Here is a 20933-nt window from a genome sequence, read left to right as displayed (position 1 = left end):
CACACCCAAAAATTCTGCCTTCGCACCCCAAGAACACCAGCATGATAACGTGAGAAAGTATGGCACTGGGGACGCCCGGATGGCTCAGCCCGTTAAGCGTCTGACTCTTCATTTCGGCTCAGGTCATGATCTCATGGGTCATGAGTTCGAACCCCACGTCGGGCTCTGTACTGACAGTGTGCAGCCTGCTGGGGATTCTCCCTCTCCCCCTCTCTCTCTCTGCCCCTCCCCTGCTCTCACGCGCGCTCTCTCTAAATACATAAATAAGCTTAACAAAAAAGAAAAAGTACAGTACTATCTAGGATTGTACATAAACCTCAAAGACACCGAGGGCCCGAGGGCCAGCTGCACAGCCATGTTCCTGGACATCCAGAGCTACTTTTAAGCTCTGATGGCAGAGCTGAGTAGGTGGGACAGAGCCCATATGGCTTGAAAGTCTAAAGCAATTTACCGGATGGTCCTTTTGGGGGAAAAGAAAAAAAATGTTTAACTTTGAAAGAATAAACATCTTACGGACTGTGGGATCATGAGCTGATCGAGAGCCGGATGCTGAACCAACTGAGCTACGCAGGCACCCCCTCCCCGAATGGTCCTTTAAGAAAAGTTACGCCAACCCCCGATCCTGAGTAAATCTGCACCTCTCAAATCTCTTAGCTAATACTACTCTCTTCGATGTGGAGCTTGCTTTCCGTAAAATGTTCTAAGTGCTCACCTTGGACCTGAAAAGGAAGAAGTGAAGCATCACGTGTTTTATCCACCAACTACATAAGGGAGGTGAGGAAGAAAGAGTCCATGATCGTAGCCTGCAGAGGTCGGCAGGAGAAGCGCCTGGTGTCTGCAGACGGGTGCCCTGGGGAGGGGACACCGGTTTAGGACTTCAGAGCAGTGTGACGGGTGTGTGGAAAGGGGGAAGCAGGGAGAGGGGAGGGAGGGGAACAGGGGCCCAGAGAAGATAAAGAAGCTAGAGAGCACCTGGCGAGGCACTGAAGGGAGTCAAAACGGGTCCCTGGGAGGATGTCCCATCGCTTCCGAGACCCAGAGACCCAAGGACTGACCGGGACTTGGATAAGGTAAAGATTCCTCACTAAGGTAAAGCGCTGGGAGGGGGGATGGGTTTCAGGAAGAGCGAAGACAAGAGACAGGACCTGCGGCGAGGATGGGCGAGGATGAGCGAGGATGGGCAAGGATGGGAAGCCGTAGAAGGGCAGGCAGGGGAGGGCGGGACCCCCTGGGTAGCGGAAGCGAGGAGTGGAACTGGTCAGACTGGCTCCAGCCAAGTGGGGGGGGGGGGGGCGCGCAGGTAGCAGGGAGAAGGCACTGGATAGAAAAGCTGTCACACAGAGAGCAGCAGGAAGAGTCCCGAGCTGGCAGGGTGCACCTGCCAGAAACCAGGAGGTGTGGGTGCTGACTGAAGATGTGCAGAGGTACGATGACCTGAGCCTGACCTGAGCCGAGCGGAGGGCAGGCTCTGGAAGCCAGGCTCCGACCCCTCTGGAGTGGGCTCACGCAGCGGTGGCCCGACAAGCTCAAACCGCCCTGGACACAACTGCCCCGGTCCCTTCCTACAACAAGACCAAGTCTCGTCCCTTAGTTGACTCGTTTTCGGGCTCCTATGCATACACCTGTTTGCAAATCTCAAGGCCCTGCCTAAACCTTCTGCCGAGGCTCTCCGCCTGACTTCCGGGTTGAAGCACTTTTAAACACGCCCAAGTGACACCTCCAAAAGCCTCTAGGGGACTGAGCTTTAACCCCCCAAAGGTTAAAGAACCCGGCCTCCCGGGAAAGGTAGAGGGTTCATGTTGCCAAAGAAGTGACCTGGTGAACTTCTGTCCAAAAAAAAAAAAAAAAAATCAAGCCAAACCAAACATACAAAAAACTGCAAGCAAGCCCTTTGGAAATCTTTGTTGCTCAGAAAAAAAAAAAAAGTGTGGCAATTCCTGCTCGGTGTTCGTCTCTGCTCTCCTACACTCTCGTCGCACAGATGGCACAACCATGACCCTTCGAGAAAGCTGTCCGGTCACCACGAACATCACCTTCCCTGACGGGTCCTGTTCATTCACCGAACTTATTTATCCAAGAGAAGAGAACTGGCCTAGTGACCTTGCCACCCTCGTCAGAAGACGATCTCGGCGTGCTCTGAACCTGCCCCCAACTCCCAGAGTTCTCTCTAACCCCAACAGCAAATGCCACAGGTGGAGAGCTGAGCTGGAGGAAAACAATTGGCCTAATTCTGTTGTTTGGAAGGTGCTCAGCAGAAGAGGATTAACTATCAAGCCGTCCTACCCAATGTAAAAAGCCTGGGGGAAGTTTCTGGTTCTTCACACACAGTGTGTTACGTAAGACGGACAGCTGGCCCGATACGGGAAGGTTCGTCCCTACTGTAACCAGGCTTCGTGTTCAGAAAGAAGAAGAAGAGAAACCGTGTTCGTTTTCTGATTCCAAGGACTCAATCCCGCAAAGGCAGACATGGAAAAACTTACCGTCCTCAAAACAAGAAGTGACCTTACACAGCGGCAGCATCCAAGTGAGATTCTGGACCCACCAGCTACACCTGCCTGTTCTTCATCAACAAACTCAGCAGCTTTTACAAATTTCTTTGAAATGGGTGTCCAGCGGGTTAACAGGAGAAGAAAGTCTGCCAGGGGACAGTGGTTTCATTTGCAAATACCTCGGCGCTCTTTATGCAAAGGACACAGTGACTGCCTACTCTGTGCACACAGTTTGCACTTCCCCACCACGTGGCGGGTGCAGGCAAGGCAGAGCGCGGTGAAGGGTATTGATCGTGATTTCTGGAAACAGTGGGCCAGGGAGACTGGACTGTCCATTACTGGGGCGTGTGCTCAGAGCCAGACAACTCAGTTTTATTTTTGTATTGACGTCCTGTAAGAAGTGAAGCACGATTGCCCTGAGAAGGGAAAATGGTTACTTCACATTAGAGCTTTTCACGAAGGCGAAACTGCAGAAAATGCAATCAGTCATATTTGGTCTAAGAAATCACTGGCACCAGCCAAACAAGATCACAGGGGACCGTTTTGGAGCAGCCATTTAAAATGGTCACCGGGCGTCTGGGTGGCTCAGTCGGTTGAGCGTCCGACTTCGGCTCAGGTCATGATCTCGCAGTTCATGGGTTCGAGACCCGCATCGGGCTCTGTGCTGTCAGTTCAGAGCCTGCAGCCTGCTTCGGAGTCTGTGTCTCCCTCTCCCTGCCCCTCCCCCGCTCACACTCTCTCTCTCTCTCTCTCTCAAAAATAAACATAAAAAAATTTTTTTTTAAATGGTCACCTAGGGGGCGCCTGGGTGGCTCAGTCGGTTGAGCGTCCGACTTCGGCTCAGGTCACGATCTCGCGGTCCGTGAGTTCGAGCCCCGCGTCGGGCTCTGTCCCAACAGCTCAGAGCCTGGAGCCTGTTTCGGATTCTGTGTCTCCCTCTCTCTCTGCCCCTCCCCCGTTCATGCTCTGTCTCTCTCTGTCCCCAAAATAAACGTTAAAAAAAAAAATTAAAAAAATAAAATAAAATAAATGGTCACCTAGTTCCAATGGGGTAGACCTTGCCTGGGTATATATTCATAAACAGTATCTTGGGGTGCCTCGGTGGCTTAGTCAAGTGTCCCTCCTGATTTTGGCACAGGTCATGATCTCACAGTTTGTGGGTTCAAGCCCCACATTGGGCTCTGCACTGGCAGTGTGGGGGCCTGCTTGCAATTCTTGCTCTCTCCCTCTCTCCCTGCGTCTCCCCCACTCGCATGCTCTTTCTCTCTCAAAATTAAGTAAACTTTAAAAAACAAAAACACGGGGCGCCTGCGTGGCTTAGTCAGCTGAGTGTCCGACTTCAGCTCAGGTCATGATCTCACGGTTCGGGAGTTCGAACCCCACAATGAGCTCTGTGCTGACGGTGCAGAGCCTGCTTGGGATCCTCTCTCTCCCTCTCTCTGTTCCTCCCCCACTCGTGCTCTCCTTCTCAAAATAAACTTAAAAAAAAAAAACAAACCGCAAAGAAGTTTAAGCAGAAAGGAACTTTTACACCAAAATGAGCCACAGCCCCCTTATAAAGTTCCCAGCGTGAACCTATCCAATTATTCCAAAAAGGTTACCAACGTAACCTTTAGATGTTTAACACCTAAAAACGATGGCTGATGGGCACCGAGGAGGGCACCTGTTGGGATGAGCACTGGGTGTTGTATGGAAACCAATATGACAATAAATTACATTTAATAAAAATAAATAGATAAATAAATAACAACAATGGCAATCTCCCCTTTTGGAAGACACTGGAGAAATCAGTCACACCAAATTACTTTTTCTACATACATCAAAACACGCTTCTTTTTTGGAAAAGGAAATTGCTCTGTATATGCTATTGAACACCTTGATTTTTTTCCACCTAATAAGACAACGTAGAAGTAAGTGCATACACACGGTTGGGTAGGCAGGCAGACCGACAGAAGGCCAGAGAAGACACTGGCTGACCCACTGCGTGCATATTCGTGTACAACCTAGTAAACTTCGGACTCCCTCTTCCAGTCCTACTTTGCAGGACGCCCAAGTTCTCGGAACAAACCCATCTGACAGATACTCTTCGCGGAGGTGCCGGGGGACAGGCACTTCCACGTTGGTCTCAAACTCTCTGGGGGGGGCTGAAGTGGGGTACAGAACCAAACCACCAAATAACACAGGAATGAATGAGAGATGGGTGCTTCTAGAGAGAGCCTGTCAAACATGGGAACGGTGAGAAAGGGAGCCGACCGAAGCAAGGTCACCCCCTCCCCCGCCCCCACCTTCTCTTTCCCTAAGGTCAGGATGTAGCCACAGGCTTCCTGAGAGTCGGGCATCGAATCTTAGCTTCTCTTTGGAGAAGAGTGGGAGCTTCAACCCCCACGCGCGTGTCTGAAGCACGAAGGGCCACGTCAAACAAAACTCTCGGATCAGCCGAGTGACTTCCGAACCGACGCGCAAAGGCCTCGTCTTTACCTCCGAGCCCAGCTGTAAGCACTCTTGCATCGTCAGGGCGAGTAAGAGCTCAGGTGCGGGAGAGTCGCGGAGAAACATCCACCCCGGTCGGTCGTGGAAATGGCCGACACGCGGCTCCAGCTAAGCGGCAGGTTCGCTACCACCTGAAAGGCAAAGACGTTTCCCCGCAACTTACCTCCGTCATCCAAGGGCCGTTTCTGGACTCCGTATCCATACACTGAGGGGTCCACTAGAGGTGTGGAATTATTCAAGTGAGGAATTGAATCAATTTTAGCAGCGATCTACAGAGAGAATCAGATTTAAAGACTCAGTAACAAATCCGGGCTCCGTTTGAGGGAGAAAGACGAGAGAGCTCTCTTCAAAGGCCTGTGTTACCCCGCTTCTCCCCCTGACCTAGATTAGCACGAGGCAGCGTCGCCGAGGACACTTTTCATTGCTAACCGAGTCTTCTTTCGGCCTCAATAACAACGTGTCTTTAGCAGTAAAATACTTTTGAACATCAGTCTTCTACAAATCAGTATTTCTAAGCCATCCCTTGAAATACAGGTACACTGCATTTGAAGAAAACAGGCAGGCCACCGCCATGAAGAACTGTTCCAAAGGTTTTATTTATCGCAGGATTCCCTTAAGAAACCAATTCCCCGGTACTATTTAAAAGGCTGTGTCTGCTCAAACATGACCGCGCGTTAGGAAAACATCCATCCCATAACTTGAACGCCTGTTAAGTGATGATGTCATCTCTGCAGACATAGAACAGCAAGCCCCTCCCCACTGGGCGTGTCCGAGTAGGGGGGAGGGCGGAACACGGCTGTCTGTCCCAACTACCTCAGAAGGATTCCTGCGCTGGACCAAGCGAGAGACCTCGGAGAGCGATTTCGATTTTTAATATTATCAGTTAAAAGAAAAAAAAATGATCATACAGCTATTGAAGTGTTTCTCCCCAGAAACAAACGCTGCGCAGAAAGTTCTGCCTACTTTGTTCTCGTTGGAAAGTTCAACGGGATCTCCCTGATCAATCAGCTCTTTATCATGTCATCAAAGGAATATTTGCAGCCACTGCTCTCGATGTTAATCCCTGAGTTAAGCTCAAGAAGTAGGGGTGGACCAAGGGGCAGACGGAAGGGCTGTCCCACAGAGCGGGTCTTCGGTGGGAGCTCTGGGCTTGTCCCGATGTGCCCAGCTTCTGCGACCGACATGAATGACTTGAAACAAACAAAAAACCAAAGGCAAGCGTGACACTGAAACCCCAAGGCAGGGCTCGGATGTCAGGGATCCAGGGGTCAGGTCTCTCCCTCTGGCTTCCTAGCCCTGTGGTGTTGGGCAAGCCCCTCTCCCCTCTGCAGGGGATCCTTTGGATGTACCACCACCAGCTGCACCCTTTGGGGCAAGCTACCAACACACTCTCAGCACAAAGGAGCTTTGTATGCTAGAAAGCACTTCACAGCACGGCTGTTAAAATAAGGCAACTTGTCCAACAAATGCCGAGTGCCTACTATGTGCGGGGCTCTGTTCCGGGCACTGGGTTCCTGTGGTCAACGAGAATAACCAGGCCCCTACTCTGTGTCAGCAGTCAGTGGGGAGTGACAAGGTCTGCGAGCTGACCAGGAATCGATCATTTCAGCTGGTGATAAGCATTATACTAATAAGAAAAGATAGTGAATTGTGCTAATGAGAAGATAAGTGCTTAGGAGAGCTGCTTGAAACACGGTGATCGGGGAAGGCTGCTCTGATCTCTTTAGATCACGGGATCTAAGGCCTATCTGATGAGCAGTTGGCTATACAAAAATCTGAGGAAGAGCATTCCAGGCAGAGAAAACAGCCTGTACAAAGGCCCTGAGGCAGGAGCCAGCCTGCCTGGCAGGTATGAGTGTAGAAGAGAGAGAGGTCAAGGTCACTAGAGAAGAAAGAACTGGACGTGTTCCAAGACACAGGCAAGGGCCGGTTCGCCAGGGCTTGGATTTTACAGGAAGGGTGACAGAAAGCAACCGCAAGGCTGAGTAGGAGAAGTAGCACGCTGATTTACGTTTTCAAAAGATCCCCTTGACAAGGAAGACAGCGTCTAAGGAGACAGGAGTGAGAAGATCATTCAGGAGATATTCTAGGTCAGGGGTCAGCAAAGCATGGCTGGCGAACCACCTGCTTTTGTAAAGAAAGTTTTACTGGAATACAGCCGCGTGCATTCCGCGTTGAGGAACTGAGCGGAGACCGTGTGGCGTACGATGCCCGTATATATCATTTACTGTTTGGACCTTTAAAGGGAAAAGTCTGCCGGCCCCTGTCTAGGCTAGAGATGATGGCACCCTGGATGAGCGCTTGCTTAAAAACAGTATTATAAATAACTGATTACAATACTAAGACCTGCTGCTAGAAACCCAACCTCCTATATCCAAGAGGCCATTTGCTATCAAACGAAACACTGTACAAACCTTGCCTCTACCACGGACTCGGACTCGCAATCTTGCTTTCCGTATTTGTTTTGGATAAGCTTGTGGAGGTTGGCTACTTAAGATCCAAATGTTACTTTGAACGACCCAGCTGGCAAAACAGGTGGATTAAAAGGCGAGGACACTGCAGTGGCTGGTGCCCCAAGGAGACTCTTGCATGTGCCATGATAAACCGAGTGGCTAATGACTGACGTGGGGGTTCTGGGGATTACTGGCCCGGTTGCTTTCACAGATGGCCCCAAGTGCTCCCGGTAGACAGTGAAGATGACCCCAAAACACAAAGAAAGGGGGACAAGGGCTCATGATTCTCAGTGGAGTCCCCCAACAGCATGCATGTCAAATCACTCCCAAACACAGAACCCCAAAACATAAACTCGACACATTAGGCACGTTCCCTGCTCCTTTGGGAGGACACTCTCAGCTTCCAGATCTTTTCCCTCCCTTCCAAAGTAGCTAGAATGTGTTCCTGAGTCTTTGGCCTTCCTTATAATTTCTACGGTTAGGTTTCACATGTTGCCGGAATGTCATTTTTTCCCAAAGCCGATACGCTAAAAATGTTACAATAGTTTCCTGTTCCTGAATTTGATTAAAGGCTGAGGCTCTCAGATTTGTTCTTAAGTCATGTTTACTTCAGTTATCTATAATTTGGGAAATTTCCACTAAGAGAAAAGCAGTACAGAATACTGGTTAAGAGGGGTAGCCCTGAAGTCAATGGGCTGCACTTGAACTCTTGGTTAAACAATGTTAAACAGGAGTTTGACAATACAAGATACAATTATATCACTGACAATACGTTGTAGATATAACAACATTCTATAAAGAGACAAGGAACTCTTTCCTTCATACAAGTGCAACCTTGTTTCAAGAAATGATTTTACATGTCCACTAAAATAAGGAGTTAAAACTTAGTGTTTACTTATGTGCCGGGTACTTTGCAAAGACCATTTTAAATTTGCTACCTCATTTGTTCCTCTCCCCGATTCTCTAGGAGGCTGGTAGGATTTCCATTTTAAAACAAGGAAAAGCGAGGCTCAGAGAAGCTGAATGCTCTGCCCAAAGTCACACATCTCATAAGCGGAGGCACCGTATTTAAGCCTGGCCTGCCCAGCTCTAGTCTGTGCTATCGACCACAGCGCTGGGCACCCCCCTTTGTCCGCCTAAGACTTTCTCAAGTATTTCTCACTTCCCAAGGACCTGAGACCTAATGATTTCCAGGGCACGAAGCTGAAGCAGTTCCTCACGTCGTAACGGACCGTTGACCAGTAGCTGCTTAAGGGAGGTGAGGTACATTCTCAGCTAATACTGGTGCTGGCCAGAATATAAGAGAGTCACTGAAGCCAGGATATTCCAACAAAACCAAGGCCAGTCCGGAGCTTATCAGAGAGCCTGACCTTGAGGGGACTTTGCTACTGATTGTTTTTACCACTCGACCCCCTTCTCCCCTCTTTTGGAGGGAGGCAAGGAGGAAAATCAGTTATCTTGCTACACGTGCTATTGGAGGCACCGTTATAGATGAGACACTAATCAACGTCACACATGTGACCCCGACTCTGAATAGTTAGCGGCAATGAGGAGAGGGGGAGCGCTGAACTAGGAGGCAGTCAAGAGTCCTGGTTTTCCAGCAAGCTCTTCCAGGGTACGACCCCCAACGGCCTTGCTCCTTGGGGGTACTCACCTGTAAAATGCACGGACAGACTAAACCAGTGTTTTCCTAAGAGAAAGAGGTACACAGGCATATTTGGGAGACGCACGGATAAATGTTTTTAAACTTCTGTATATACATATTTCTTAGTTACCTTCCATGCATGGCAAAGTTTTTCACTTCTGCCAGCGATTAAGTTTCCTTTTAGAAATATTTTAAGTAAGTCTGAATTTTAAAAAGATTTAAAAATATTAAGTAAACACCGAGGGGGTCAGCGTTGTGGCGAAAATCATGAAGGCGATATGCAAATCATTAAACTTAGGAATCAGCCATTAATCATCCCCAGGGCACACGTCTGCGACAAATTCTCTGACAAGGCTCATAATCCAAGTAGCTCGCCTTGTAAACCCAAACGGGAAGCCGTGACTAGCTCCACTTCACAAGGAAAACATTACACCGACCAGGAACAGACAAAGCCACCTGAAGACCCCGTCATCCACACACCGTGTCCGTGCTACAGCCGCTGCTGATGGTCACGGACCCAGCAAGCACAGGCTGCAAGCTCCCGCCACCTGCCAGGGAGCAGGAACCCAACTTGCCTCCCGGGAACCCCTGCTCCACGGTCCCGAGCGACCCCGCCCAGACCCTGAGAAGACGTGGGCTGGACCGAAAGCCGCTGCTTCCCACAGCAAGAAGAAACGGCGTGTCACCCAGGCAGCGGAGCCCAACGGCTAAGACCAAGTCCCAGACGGCAGGTTCTGGAGTCAGGGTGTGCAGGGTCAAGTCCCAGTGGCACTTCCCACGACCCAAGAGGGTCCCAAGGAGAGCAGCAGGTGTCTCAGACTTATCGCCTGCTAAGTGCCTGATGGTGCCCCCATTCCGTCTTCACGGGGACCTTACACGGTAGCTACTCTTCTCCTTATCATGGGATCGGGAGCGTCTACCCGTAACTGTATCCACCGGGATAATGAAATAACAATGTAAAGCACCCAGGACAACGCCAGGCCCGTGGTAAGAAATAAGAAGTGTTTACTTTTGTATTTTATTGAAGAATAATAATAATAATATAGAGAAGGACACGGATCGTAAGTTTACAGCTCGTTGAACGTCCACTTCCTAAAATGCCTGTGGACTAGGGTCAAGATCAAGACACAGAACATTTCCGGCACCCCTGAGGTCTGCCTCATTACCTCCTTCGGTCACTACCCACCCCCGCCTCCCAAGGGGGACCTCCTAACGTCTAATATTAGCTATTAAAAAAAATTATCACAACCATCAAAGACCTCCATTTTCCAGACGAAGAAACTAAGACTTAAAGAAGTTACATTGTGTGTCCAGTCACTAAGCTGGCGAGTGGCAGAACCAGAACCTGAACTCACACGGTCTGAATCCGAAGTCTTAACGGGCACTTCAGGTCCAGCAGCAGCCCCTTACCCACGGGGGATACATCCCAAGACTCTGGAGGCCTGAAACCACAGGCAGCACCCAACCCCACGTATATCGTTTTTCCCTTTACATACATGCCTGTGATAATAAAGTTGACCTTACAAGTTACGTACGGTAAGAGATGAACGATAACTAAAAGGAAAATAGAACTGTATAATATACTGTAAAAAAAAAAAGTTATGTGAACGTGGTGTATCTCGTACTGGACCCGCTCTACTTGTGGTGACACGAGGTGGGTGACAGAGGCGTTGTGGAGCAGCGTTAGGCTACTACTGACCTGACAACGTGTCAGGAGGACCGTTCGCTTCTGGACTGTGATGGACCAAGGGTGACTGAAACTCTGGAAAGCAAAACCGCAGATGGGGGGGGGGGGGGGCTACTGTACTACCCCCTGGGGTTTTGCGACCATCAAATGAGAGAACGTATATGGAAGTCCTTGCCTGGCATCCAGCGCGACAGGGGCTCCATGAATGCTGGCCATTGTTGTCATGAGACGGGGCCCCAGCTGATCCTGCCCTATTTACTAGCATTAACCAAAACAAGGAATTCTATAGGCCAAATAAGGTACAGCACTTCGTGGTGGCTTTTCTGACAACCTCATGCCGCCCACGTTGGGGCAGAATGGAATACTCCCCTCTCTGTGTCTGCAAAGCACTTTATAAACTACCTTTGAATAATGTAACTCACTGACGAAGTTATTGGTTCTATGGTCTCCCCACTATAGGGAGCTCTTGGAACAGACTTGTCTCAAGCTTCTTAGTACCGCCAGGACAAAGGTTTTTTAACTGAGAACTTCAGGGCTTGGCTTTAGAGAATTCACGAACCTCCTGAAATTACACACAAAACTATTTAAACATTGCTGTGGTGAGGTTCAAAGTTTTCAAGAGTCTTAAAAAGGCCCCTGCTCCCAGAAGTTAAAGCACAACTCCCCTGATGCATAGCAAAGTGCTCGCCACATGGACGGTACCCCTCCAAGGCTTGCTAAATTTAAAGCAGATCTGGAGAAGCCCACTGGTAGCCACGATGCGAAGACGACCAGGCGAAGCTCTAAGCTGAAATAACGCTCCAGCTGGACCCTCCAGCGCAGGCCCTAAAGAGGGTAGGTCCGTTCCCCTTCTACCCTACGTCCCAGTGAATTCCACCAGCATCCTTCGATGCTTTGTTCAGATTCTGAAGTCTCAGAGATGGAAAATTAGCCAGCTACCTCTGTGAAGGAACCAAGCCCTTAGAATGCAGAAAATGGGGGTCCAAGAACGACGGCATTAACTCTTTGTGTGCCTTTGAGAAAACTGCTTCGTTTTCCTTTGGCTCGTTATTGTCAAATACACGAGGAGAATGAGAACCCTCGTCCCGGCTTGCTCACTTCACTTGCTCACGGGCAGGACTGAGCCCACAAGAAGACGAAACCAGCCGCAAGCTGTCGTATCTTTGTGCTGGCCCAGCATCCAGGCAAGAGGCCCATGGAGTCAGCAGATCCTCCAATAATGGCAGGCAATTCGAATCACATCACTACTTCTATTAACACTACTCCGTCTTGCAAGTGATTTGCTATCATCTGGTGTGAGGATGAAAGTATAGTCAATGTCTCCAAGAGAAGTACCAACTATTCTTTCCCAAGTGTCTGTATAAGAAAACTCCAAATGCGACACAGTTTCGAGAGGTGATTCTTAACAGAATAAAAGGGTTGCACAGGAAAGCTGGGGAGAAGGGGAGTCTGAATAGGTGCCCAATATAACATAATACAAAGCAAAAGAACCCAAAGATATGATCAATTTTTGTTCAGCCCCAGCTAGATGTCAGCTCTCTGAACGTTCGCAGGCTCGAAGCAACTATTGAGATTATGTAGCTTAACGTTTCCTGAAACGTGATCTGTAGAATATGACTTGGTTTTATGAAAAGAAAGTATGAAATTACATTAACTTCAGGATATTTACAACGCACACCCCGAACTCTTGTAGGACTTAATACACACAAGCGTATTAAAGGTTCGGAGAAATCTGGCATTAAAAAGTCAATTCACCTTTACTTAACCCTGTATTCCCCAAATGTTATCTGTCCGTGACCCCTTTCCCATGGAAGATCTACAAACAGCCTGTAGATCAAATGTTGGGAATGGCTGGCCCAGCATGAGGTCATATAGCTACTTGCGGGAGACCCAGGTCTCCTAAATCTCCATACACAATTCTTTCCATTAGAAATTTCAAATAAAGGGGGCGCCTGGGTGGCTCAGTCAGTTAGGTGTCCGGCTTTGGCTCAGGTCATGATCTCGCGGCTTCTGAGTTCGAGCCCCACGTCGGGCTCTGTGCTGACAGCTCGAGCCTGGAGCCTGCTTCAGATTCTGTGCCTCCCTCTCTCTGCCCAACCCACTCTCATTCTGTTTCTGTCTCTCTCAAAAATAAACAAACAAACAAACAAAAATCTCAAATAAAGGTGTGCCTGGGTGGCTCAGTCGGTTAAGCTCAGTAAGTCCGACTTTGGCTCAGGTCATGATCTCACGGTTCGTGGGTTCGAGCCCTACGTCGGGGTCTGTGCTGACAGCTCGGAGCCTGGAGCCTGGAGCCTGCTTCGGATTCTGTGTCTCCCTCTCTCTCTGCACCTCCCCTGCTCATGCTCTGTCTCTCTCTCAAAAACAAATAACAAAGACATTTAAGAAAAAAAAAAGTCTTTCCTTTAAAAGAAAAAAAGCAATTTCAAATAAAAACCAGAGATGGACTCACAATTTGGAAAGGGATGAGGAGAAAACAACTTGTTGACTAGGCATCCCAATGGCAACCCAGAGAGCCAATGCCCCGTGTGAAAGGGCAGCTGCTACTCGGCTCCTGCTGAGTACTGCCATTCCAGAATGTGGGAGCAGCGTGGCCAGATTTTTTTCCAGAAAAGCTAGAAATCTCCAGTTTTACTGGACGTCATTCTAGTTTCTAAGTGTTGGCATTGTGTAGGTGAAACAAAGCGTGCCTGCAGGCCCCCTGTGAGCCTTCTCCAGCCCGTGGGCCACCGGCTTGGGAACTCTGGTCTAGGCAAATTTGTATCTACAGAACAAATGGGACTCTGGAAGAAACCAAAGTTTGATGATACATTTGGGCTATCAGATTTTAAGAGAAAGGTAAAGAAGTCTCCGTTGAAAACGAGAAAAACCTTAGAAACATACAGTGGAACGCAGTGTGCATTTACTATTTACCTTACAATAGCAAACGGGAAGTTCAGGGCTTCCGTGAAAGCAGTGACCCAAGTAGATGGTCACATCACCAAAACCCTTGAACAAGGTCTCACTCTTTACAGGGTACTCTACTGGGTCCCACCAAAGATACAGCAACAGGGTTTGAGGGAGCAAAAATGAACGCACCTTCAGTCGTCAGTCCCTGGTGACTGAGGGACCTGAGCTACGCAAACTGGGCGTGTGTGAGACAGTCTCGGCGGAGTCCGGCTTAAATCGATGGAGACGCCACACACTTGCCGTGAGTCAGAAACATCACACGTTAAGGAAGCAGAGGCAGTCTCTCTCTGGGAGTGACCAGGGGCCAATGAACAAAGGCTCTGTCTTTTAATGGCGGATGCACATTCTCGTAAAGGCAACGCAGCGCCAGATCTTCTGCTGAGGCTCAAAGTGTGAGACAGCAGCACGGCATGGCATCTTCCGGAGGACCAAGGAAATTCTGAGGCCCCAACCCAATGAACCTTTCCCCCCAAAAAGTACTGTAAAGAACAGGCGCCAGGCCTACGGAACTGTCCAAAAGGCTGCTTTCTTACTGGTTCTGCATCGGCTCAGTCCCGATCGTTAGGGCGCAGAACCGTCATGGTGCTCAACCCCGACAGGCTCCGGTCACACTGTATTCAGGCGAACGGGACAGCCGCGGAGTTATGCAACACACAGCACGGACTGCGTCTAGGTCGACACAGGAGCTTAAAGTCCCGAAAAGCACCAGCCGTCAGGCAAGAGAACTTCTAGTCGGGTGATGACCGACAGACAGCTGGCCCAACCTGGGGAAGGCGGCTGGGAACCTGCGACACACTGTGGCGGTCACACTGTCCTGTGAACAAGCAAACGTGTGCGCCAGATGGCGGAGGCTACCGGATCCCCAGGAGCAGGGGGCTTTGGGGAAGTATTTTCGCTCTTAGAAAAAACCAACCAAACAGAAGGGATTCGTATCTAGTTATCCATCATCTCCACGAAGACGTCTGGGAGCCCAGACAGTCAGGGTGAAAACGCAGTGTGGCTGCAGGGCAGGATGGCCGAGCCTGGTCTGGCTCTGGGTCCACCTCCCACCCTTACGAGGACCCTACTCTCTCTAAACGAGTTTTAGATCTTTAGTCTTAGATCTTCATCAACGGGACCGAGTCAGACCGCGCTTGGACACGCGGATACTTCCCTTCCGAACGGTCGTACGCTATTAACTCACTGCTGGGGAAAATTTTAAATTTTACACAACTTCAGAGACTCCCTTTTGATCGAGGAATACCGTGTTCACAGTGAACTAACAGTAACAAGGGGCTGGTCCCCTCTGTTGGAAAGAGTCCAGAGGATACGCAGGAGGCTTCAAGATGCCAGGCAGGAAGCTTAGTGGGTTTAGGTACTGGACTCCACAAACCAGACTTAATAGAAACAGGAGGTTCAAATCCCAGCAGGGCCAATTTGGACTTTATTGTGGTTTTCTAGATAAAGTGAGCACAAGACAGCTTACTCCTCCCTGACAAACTAGCGAGGGCTTTATAGACCGTTGCCGGTGTTTATGAGGGCATGTCAGGGGGCGAGGGGGTGGAGGGAAGCTGCACAATCATTTAAATAAATAAGTACACTGTCTTTTATTTCCAGTTACTGGAGAGAAAAAAAGCACATCTCTGCAACATGCCGTGTATACAATGAAGTAGAACCATCATCAACCGGATGCCCAAATAACAGGAGACCCTTTGAGGTAAGCTCTTCTATAAAGCACACAACAGGACGCCTGGGTGGCTCAGTCGGTGGAGCGGCCGACTTCGGCTCAGGTCACGACCTCGTGGTTCGCGAGTTCAAGCCCCACATCGGGCTCTGTGCTGACAGCTCGGAGCCTGGAGTCTGCTTCCGATTCTGGGCCTCCCTCTCTCTCTGCCCCTCCCCTGCTCACGCTCAGTCTCTCTTTCTCTCTCGCTCTCTCAAAAATAAATAAAAACATTTTTAAAAAATAATAAAAAATAAATAAAGCACACAACAGTTTCAATTTCTCACATTCCATTCTTGCTCAATGCGAATCTGGAAATAAACCTAAAATTACCCACAAACCTGTTTTTTTTCTTTAGATTTTTAAAGGCCATCAAATCCTTGGAGATAGTATCGACCTCCAGCTGTTAATACTCAGAAGTAATACACTTACAGCACTGTCTCCATTGGGCTTATTACTGCTCCAGTCAATGGCGCATTTCAGAGCTGGGAACATTTCCAATGAAGTTCTCTTTGCTAGTAGGAAACACCACTGCTTCAACAATCCACATTAGGTCAGCATTTAACAGAGGGTCTCCCTCCCTCTTGAGCAGGTTGTCCAAGAATACGAGTTCAACCACTGGCTCAAGAGGAGCAGAAAGTCTTCTCAATGGTTCAAAATTCATTTTATGTTCAACTACAGGCCTTCTGTAAACTGAGGATCTGAGCTCTTTAGGGTAGTGACTATAATTCTTCCTGGATACAGAGGGCCACCAGGTCGAGTGTCACATAGCAGCCACAAAGCGAAAGCCATTACATTATTAGTAGCCAGTGAGAAACAAAGTTCAGGACCCTGTACTGTAGAGGAGAGCAGTGCAACACGCCGGCAAGCAGAGTGGTGGAAGGGGAGCTGGATGGCATCCATTACAGCCACCGGTTGGCTCTGAAGTCTAAGTAGGGTGGATACTCACTACTGTACTGGTTGATGCCTAGGCAGTAAGTAACAAGCCATCAGACACAATTTTAGGTGGAACCACAGGTTTGGAAAGTGCTGGGATCCAATATGTCTATAGGAGCATCGGTATTAAAATGAAAAGTCAGTATCGGGGACACAGGTAGGGTTCCCGCCCCTGGAATACCGGAAAGAGATGTAAAGACCATATCTTCAAGCGACCAAGTGGAGACCTTCTTCTAATACAATGAGTCCTGTGGCTTTCTGTTAGGAATCAAGCAGTAATTAGTTACAGCCCAACTTTTACACTGTCAGTTAGTTATGCCTACAATTAAATAGGAAGAGACGATGACTGTAACACACTCAGCAGAAACGGTTTAGGTGTCAGAGCTAACCTGTAAGATTTACACATGATACAAGGACACGTTTTGCTCTAAGCACCCTGCCGGAAGCCAGAGTATTCCTGGCAGGTCCCATATTCGCTCTCCAGGGAAGCCCGCAATCTCTTAAAACCCAGCTTAGTTAACTCTGGCAAAATGCACGACATTGTCAGATGGTAAAGTTTCACTGTTGGGATGAGCCATCTCACATTCTCCCCGAGAGAGAGGAAAACTACTGCCCGTAAGGGATTACTTCTACGTCTTGGGGACCACCCACACCTATTTAACATCCTCCTCTCTCCCCTCTCCAAGAGCAACTTCAAAAGTAAAGTACCCTCGAATTCCTTCCACTCCAGTCTTGGAATACAGGAAGTCCGAAGACGATGTTTTCCAAGTTTTAAGAAGCTACAGGGCCCGAGACGGCCGCTCTGTGTCTATACCCGGGTCCTCACCGGGAGCTCCCCAGCCCCCTTCTCCTCGCGAACCCCAGAAGCCCACGCTGGATGCCCTGCAGGCCCAGCCCGGGCGCGGGGGCGCGATGGGGCCAAGCGACCCCGGCAAACCGTTTCCCAGCGGCTGCACCTAGGAGAGCCGCCCGACAGGCTGGGCCCGGGCGTCGCGGTGGCGCTTCCTCCCTCCGCTTCCCCGGCTGCCGGCGCCCCAAGAAAAGGCCGAGCTCGGCTGAGGCGTCAGCCCAGGCTGCCTCCCGCCCCCAGGCCCGACCCCCTCCTCCCAATCGGGCCCGGCCCGGCCCCGCCTCGGGCTCTCGTGCTCCCTCCAGCCGGCCCCGCCCGTACCTGCCGGACCCGGTGCAGGGCGTCCACGAAGCCCTCGGCTTTCATCCCCACCGGAGCGCTCTGCCCCTGCACCAGCTCCGCCATTACCGCCCCCGCCGCCGCCGCCGCCGCTCAGCTCCCCCGTCCGGCCTCCAGCTCCGCTTGGGGACCCGTAGCCGGAAAGGGAAAGTCGCCCCACTTCCGGCGGAAGGGAAGCCGGGACGCTGGAAGCCAGAGGAGCCGTGTCTGTGGGGGGGGCGGGGCCAGGGCACGTGATCCCAGCCCGGCCGGAAGTGGGGGCGGGGCCGCGGGCGCGGGGGCGTGTCCAGCGCCGGGGGCGGCAGCGGTCTGGCCTCGAGGAACGGGGAGCTGTTCCCAGACCGGATTTGGGCCAGGCCCGTCGCTGATGTCGTGACAGGCCCTTGAGGCTCGGGTGGGGCCCGAGGTGTCCGGCTCTCGGCTGTTTGGAAACCCAGAGAGGAGTGACGTGGTTTTCCCAAGACAGCCCCGAGCAGCCCTGGTTCACTAAAAGCCTGACCCTGGCAGTCCCTCCCAGGAATGGCCATTGGTTTGGAATATTGGGACTGAGCTCTTGGAAATGGCACCATTGAGGGCCCAGAGGGAGGCTGGAGGGCGAGGGGGCAGCGCCGCAAAACGTCTGTTCCCCAACATTTGCAAAGAGCACCCGGCCGGGGTCCAGGTGGCAGGAGGACGAGGCTGGGCTAAACCACACCTGGGATTACCTGGCGACACAGCTCAGGAAGGACGCTCCCGCTGGAAAGCCAGCATGCTGTCCTCTTACACATTCCTGCGCTAACTCTGGGGCTCTGGGGAAAGAAGAGATAGGGACAGGACCATCATTGTTTCCATGCCTGCTGACTCAAAACCGTCTTGCCAGAGGGCTTCTTGGGATGCTTAAGTAACTTTCTCCTAATGGTACTCGCTAGGTGTCGATAACTTCAAAGCAAGGGAAAGAATCTTCGTGCTGGAACACACGTGGGCCTTTGAGATGGCGCTTACAAATGAGCAAACAAACCCGCCAGAAGGGAAACAAGGCTTAGGGGCTTTGACACACATCTTGCTGGTGGCAGGCCCAAGCAGGGGCTCCCATCTTTTGATTAACACGATTGCCTTTAGGATTAATATTTCCCAAGGCCTGTGGTGCCAAGGAGTTGGATTTTAATGGAGAGTCATGTCAAGCATTTTACGTGCCTCTTGAAGTTACGAAGGAAGAGGAGCACCAGAAAGGAAATTGAGAAGTAAAATACGGTGTGGCTTTCCTTTGATGATCCTTTGCTAAGAGAGCTTTGGGTTTTAGAAAGAAGTGTGTGGAGTAACTGGCCAATCGAAGAGAAGTTCTTCATTTGTTAGTGACTTTGCGACCAGACTGTGAGTTCCTTTAGGGCAGAGACGGGGTCTCTTAGTTTTCCCTGTATCCCTAGAATTTGACACACGGTGGTTTTCTGCCAAGAGAAGTTATTTTGAATCGAATAATGCCAAATTGGAATAAGTCCTAGATTATGGCGAAATAAAAGAATTTGGCAAACTTGTCACAGTGAAGGTTATCACTTTCAGGCAAAGCGTTTCAACCCGTGTGGAAAAGCACAGAGTTGGCCATGGTTGCTGTTACTGGTGAAGGGTTATCATGAGGCAGAACCAACGCATGACCGGACATATCTATCCTGGACATACCGGACCAACACATGCTAACATATCTATTTGTGGCCCATCCTGGGTGTGTTGAGTGTTTTAATTTTGCCAAGTTTGTAAAACTCAAGGTGAAGGTGGCATCAACCTTCAGGAATGGGGATGGTTCTACCGACCCAATATCACAATGCTTGTGTTTTGAATATTTTTAAAAATCTGAGGTGAGTATGTTAATCCAAATTCCAGCTGGCTCTCCCTAGGAGTATAAACAGCGAAAACAGGGCTATTGGCCCAAACCTAAGGCGTATTCCAAAGACTACAGAGTGTCTAAGTAGGAAGACAAAATTCGGATTCTTCCTCTTTTACTGGTTCAATAACTTTGGGCAACTGACTTATTTCTGAGGGCGCAGAAGGGGAAGACGACCCAGACCCGATCAAGTCCAATCGTGTATGTCCTACTAGCACACTGGATTTCATCATAATTTGTTTTATTTTATTTTAATTTTTTAATGTTTATTTGAGAGAGAGGGAGAGAGAGAAACCGGGCATGACCAGGGGAGGGGCAGAGAGAGAGGGAGACAGAATCTGAAACAGGCTCCAGGCTCTGAGCTGTCAGCACAGCCCAATGCAGGGCTCAAACCCACCAACCATGAGATCATGACCTGAGCCAAAGTCAGACACTTAACTGACTGAGCCACACAGGTACCCCTATCACAATCGATTTTAAATCACTGTGTAATTATTTGTTTATTATTTGTTTCTTCCACTATAACAAAATGAACAGTTTAGCTAGTTACAGAACTCTGGACTGTAAATAATTTTTCTTTAAAATATTGGAGGCATCACTCACTGTCTCAGGCGTCCAGTATTTTTTTTTTTTACTGTTTTGTTTTTTATTTTTGAGACAGAGAGAGACAGAGCATGAACGGGGGAGGGGCAGAGAGAGAGGGAGACACGGAATGGAAGTAGGCTCCAGGCTCTGAGCCATCAGCCCAGAGCCTGACGTGGGGCTCGAACTCACGGACCACGAGATCATGACCTGAGCTGAAGTCAGACGCTTAACCGACTGAGCCACCCAGGCGCCCCTAGCGTCCAGTATTTTAAAACAGCTTTATTGATAAAAACTTGATACACAATAAACTGCACATAAGTAAGGTGTATACTTTGATATTGTTTCACATATACATACAACTGTCAAGGTCATGAACATATACACCACTAGCCATCTTACCCTTCCACGCTTCTTCAGCCTCCACCCCACCAGCCTCTCCATCTGCAAACAACCACCAATAGGTTTTCTGTCACTCTAGGTTAGTTTGTGTTTTCTAGAATGTTATATAAGTGAAAGCAGACAGCATGACTCTTCTGCCTGAGGTGTTTCACAGAGCATAATTATTTTGAGATTCATCCATATTGTGCCATGTATGAAAAGTTCATTCCTTGTCATTGCCTAATAGTATTCCATTGAATGGATATACCACAATTTATTTATCTGCTTACCTGTTAGTGGATATCTGGACCGTTTCTGATTTGGGGGATATTATAGTTAAATTTGGCTATCAGTCTTTATATGGACATACACTATTATTTCTGTTGGACTGACACATGGCCTTAAAGGACTGGGGTTGGCAATGGAGCAAGCCTGGCAGGTCAGGAAGTACACTCTCTCTCTTTCTCTCTCCATCTCTTGCCTTGGTAACTGTCTTGTGCCTTTTTTGGCTTCATCCTTTCTGGTGGCCAACCTGCTACTTCTGCTTCTCAGACTGGATGATGGACTATTGGAGC

The 20933-nt window shown here is 49.6% G+C and overlaps 1 protein-coding gene across 4 annotated transcripts in view; it reads right to left on the bottom strand.

The window, feature by feature from the left end:
* Positions 1 to 17668, bottom strand: part of FUBP3 (far upstream element binding protein 3) — a 50804-nt gene extending 33136 nt beyond the window's left edge. For all 4 annotated transcript variants that reach the window (XM_042912045.1, XM_042912046.1, XM_042912044.1 and 1 more), the window contains exons 1-2: positions 17523 to 17668; positions 5143 to 5248 (exon numbers count right to left, since the gene is read on the bottom strand). In XM_042912045.1, the coding sequence (XP_042767979.1) occupies positions 5143 to 5248; positions 17523 to 17606 (190 nt within the window). In that variant the 5' untranslated portion in view covers positions 17607 to 17668. The remainder of the gene's footprint in view (positions 1 to 5142; positions 5249 to 17522) is intronic.
* Between the last annotated feature and the right edge of the window lie 3265 nt (positions 17669 to 20933).

Source organism: Panthera leo, chromosome D4 (assembly GCF_018350215.1).
Source record: "Panthera leo isolate Ple1 chromosome D4, P.leo_Ple1_pat1.1, whole genome shotgun sequence".
Taxonomy (NCBI): domain Eukaryota; kingdom Metazoa; phylum Chordata; class Mammalia; order Carnivora; family Felidae; genus Panthera; species Panthera leo.
This window is presented reverse-complemented; position numbering and strand designations above follow the sequence as displayed.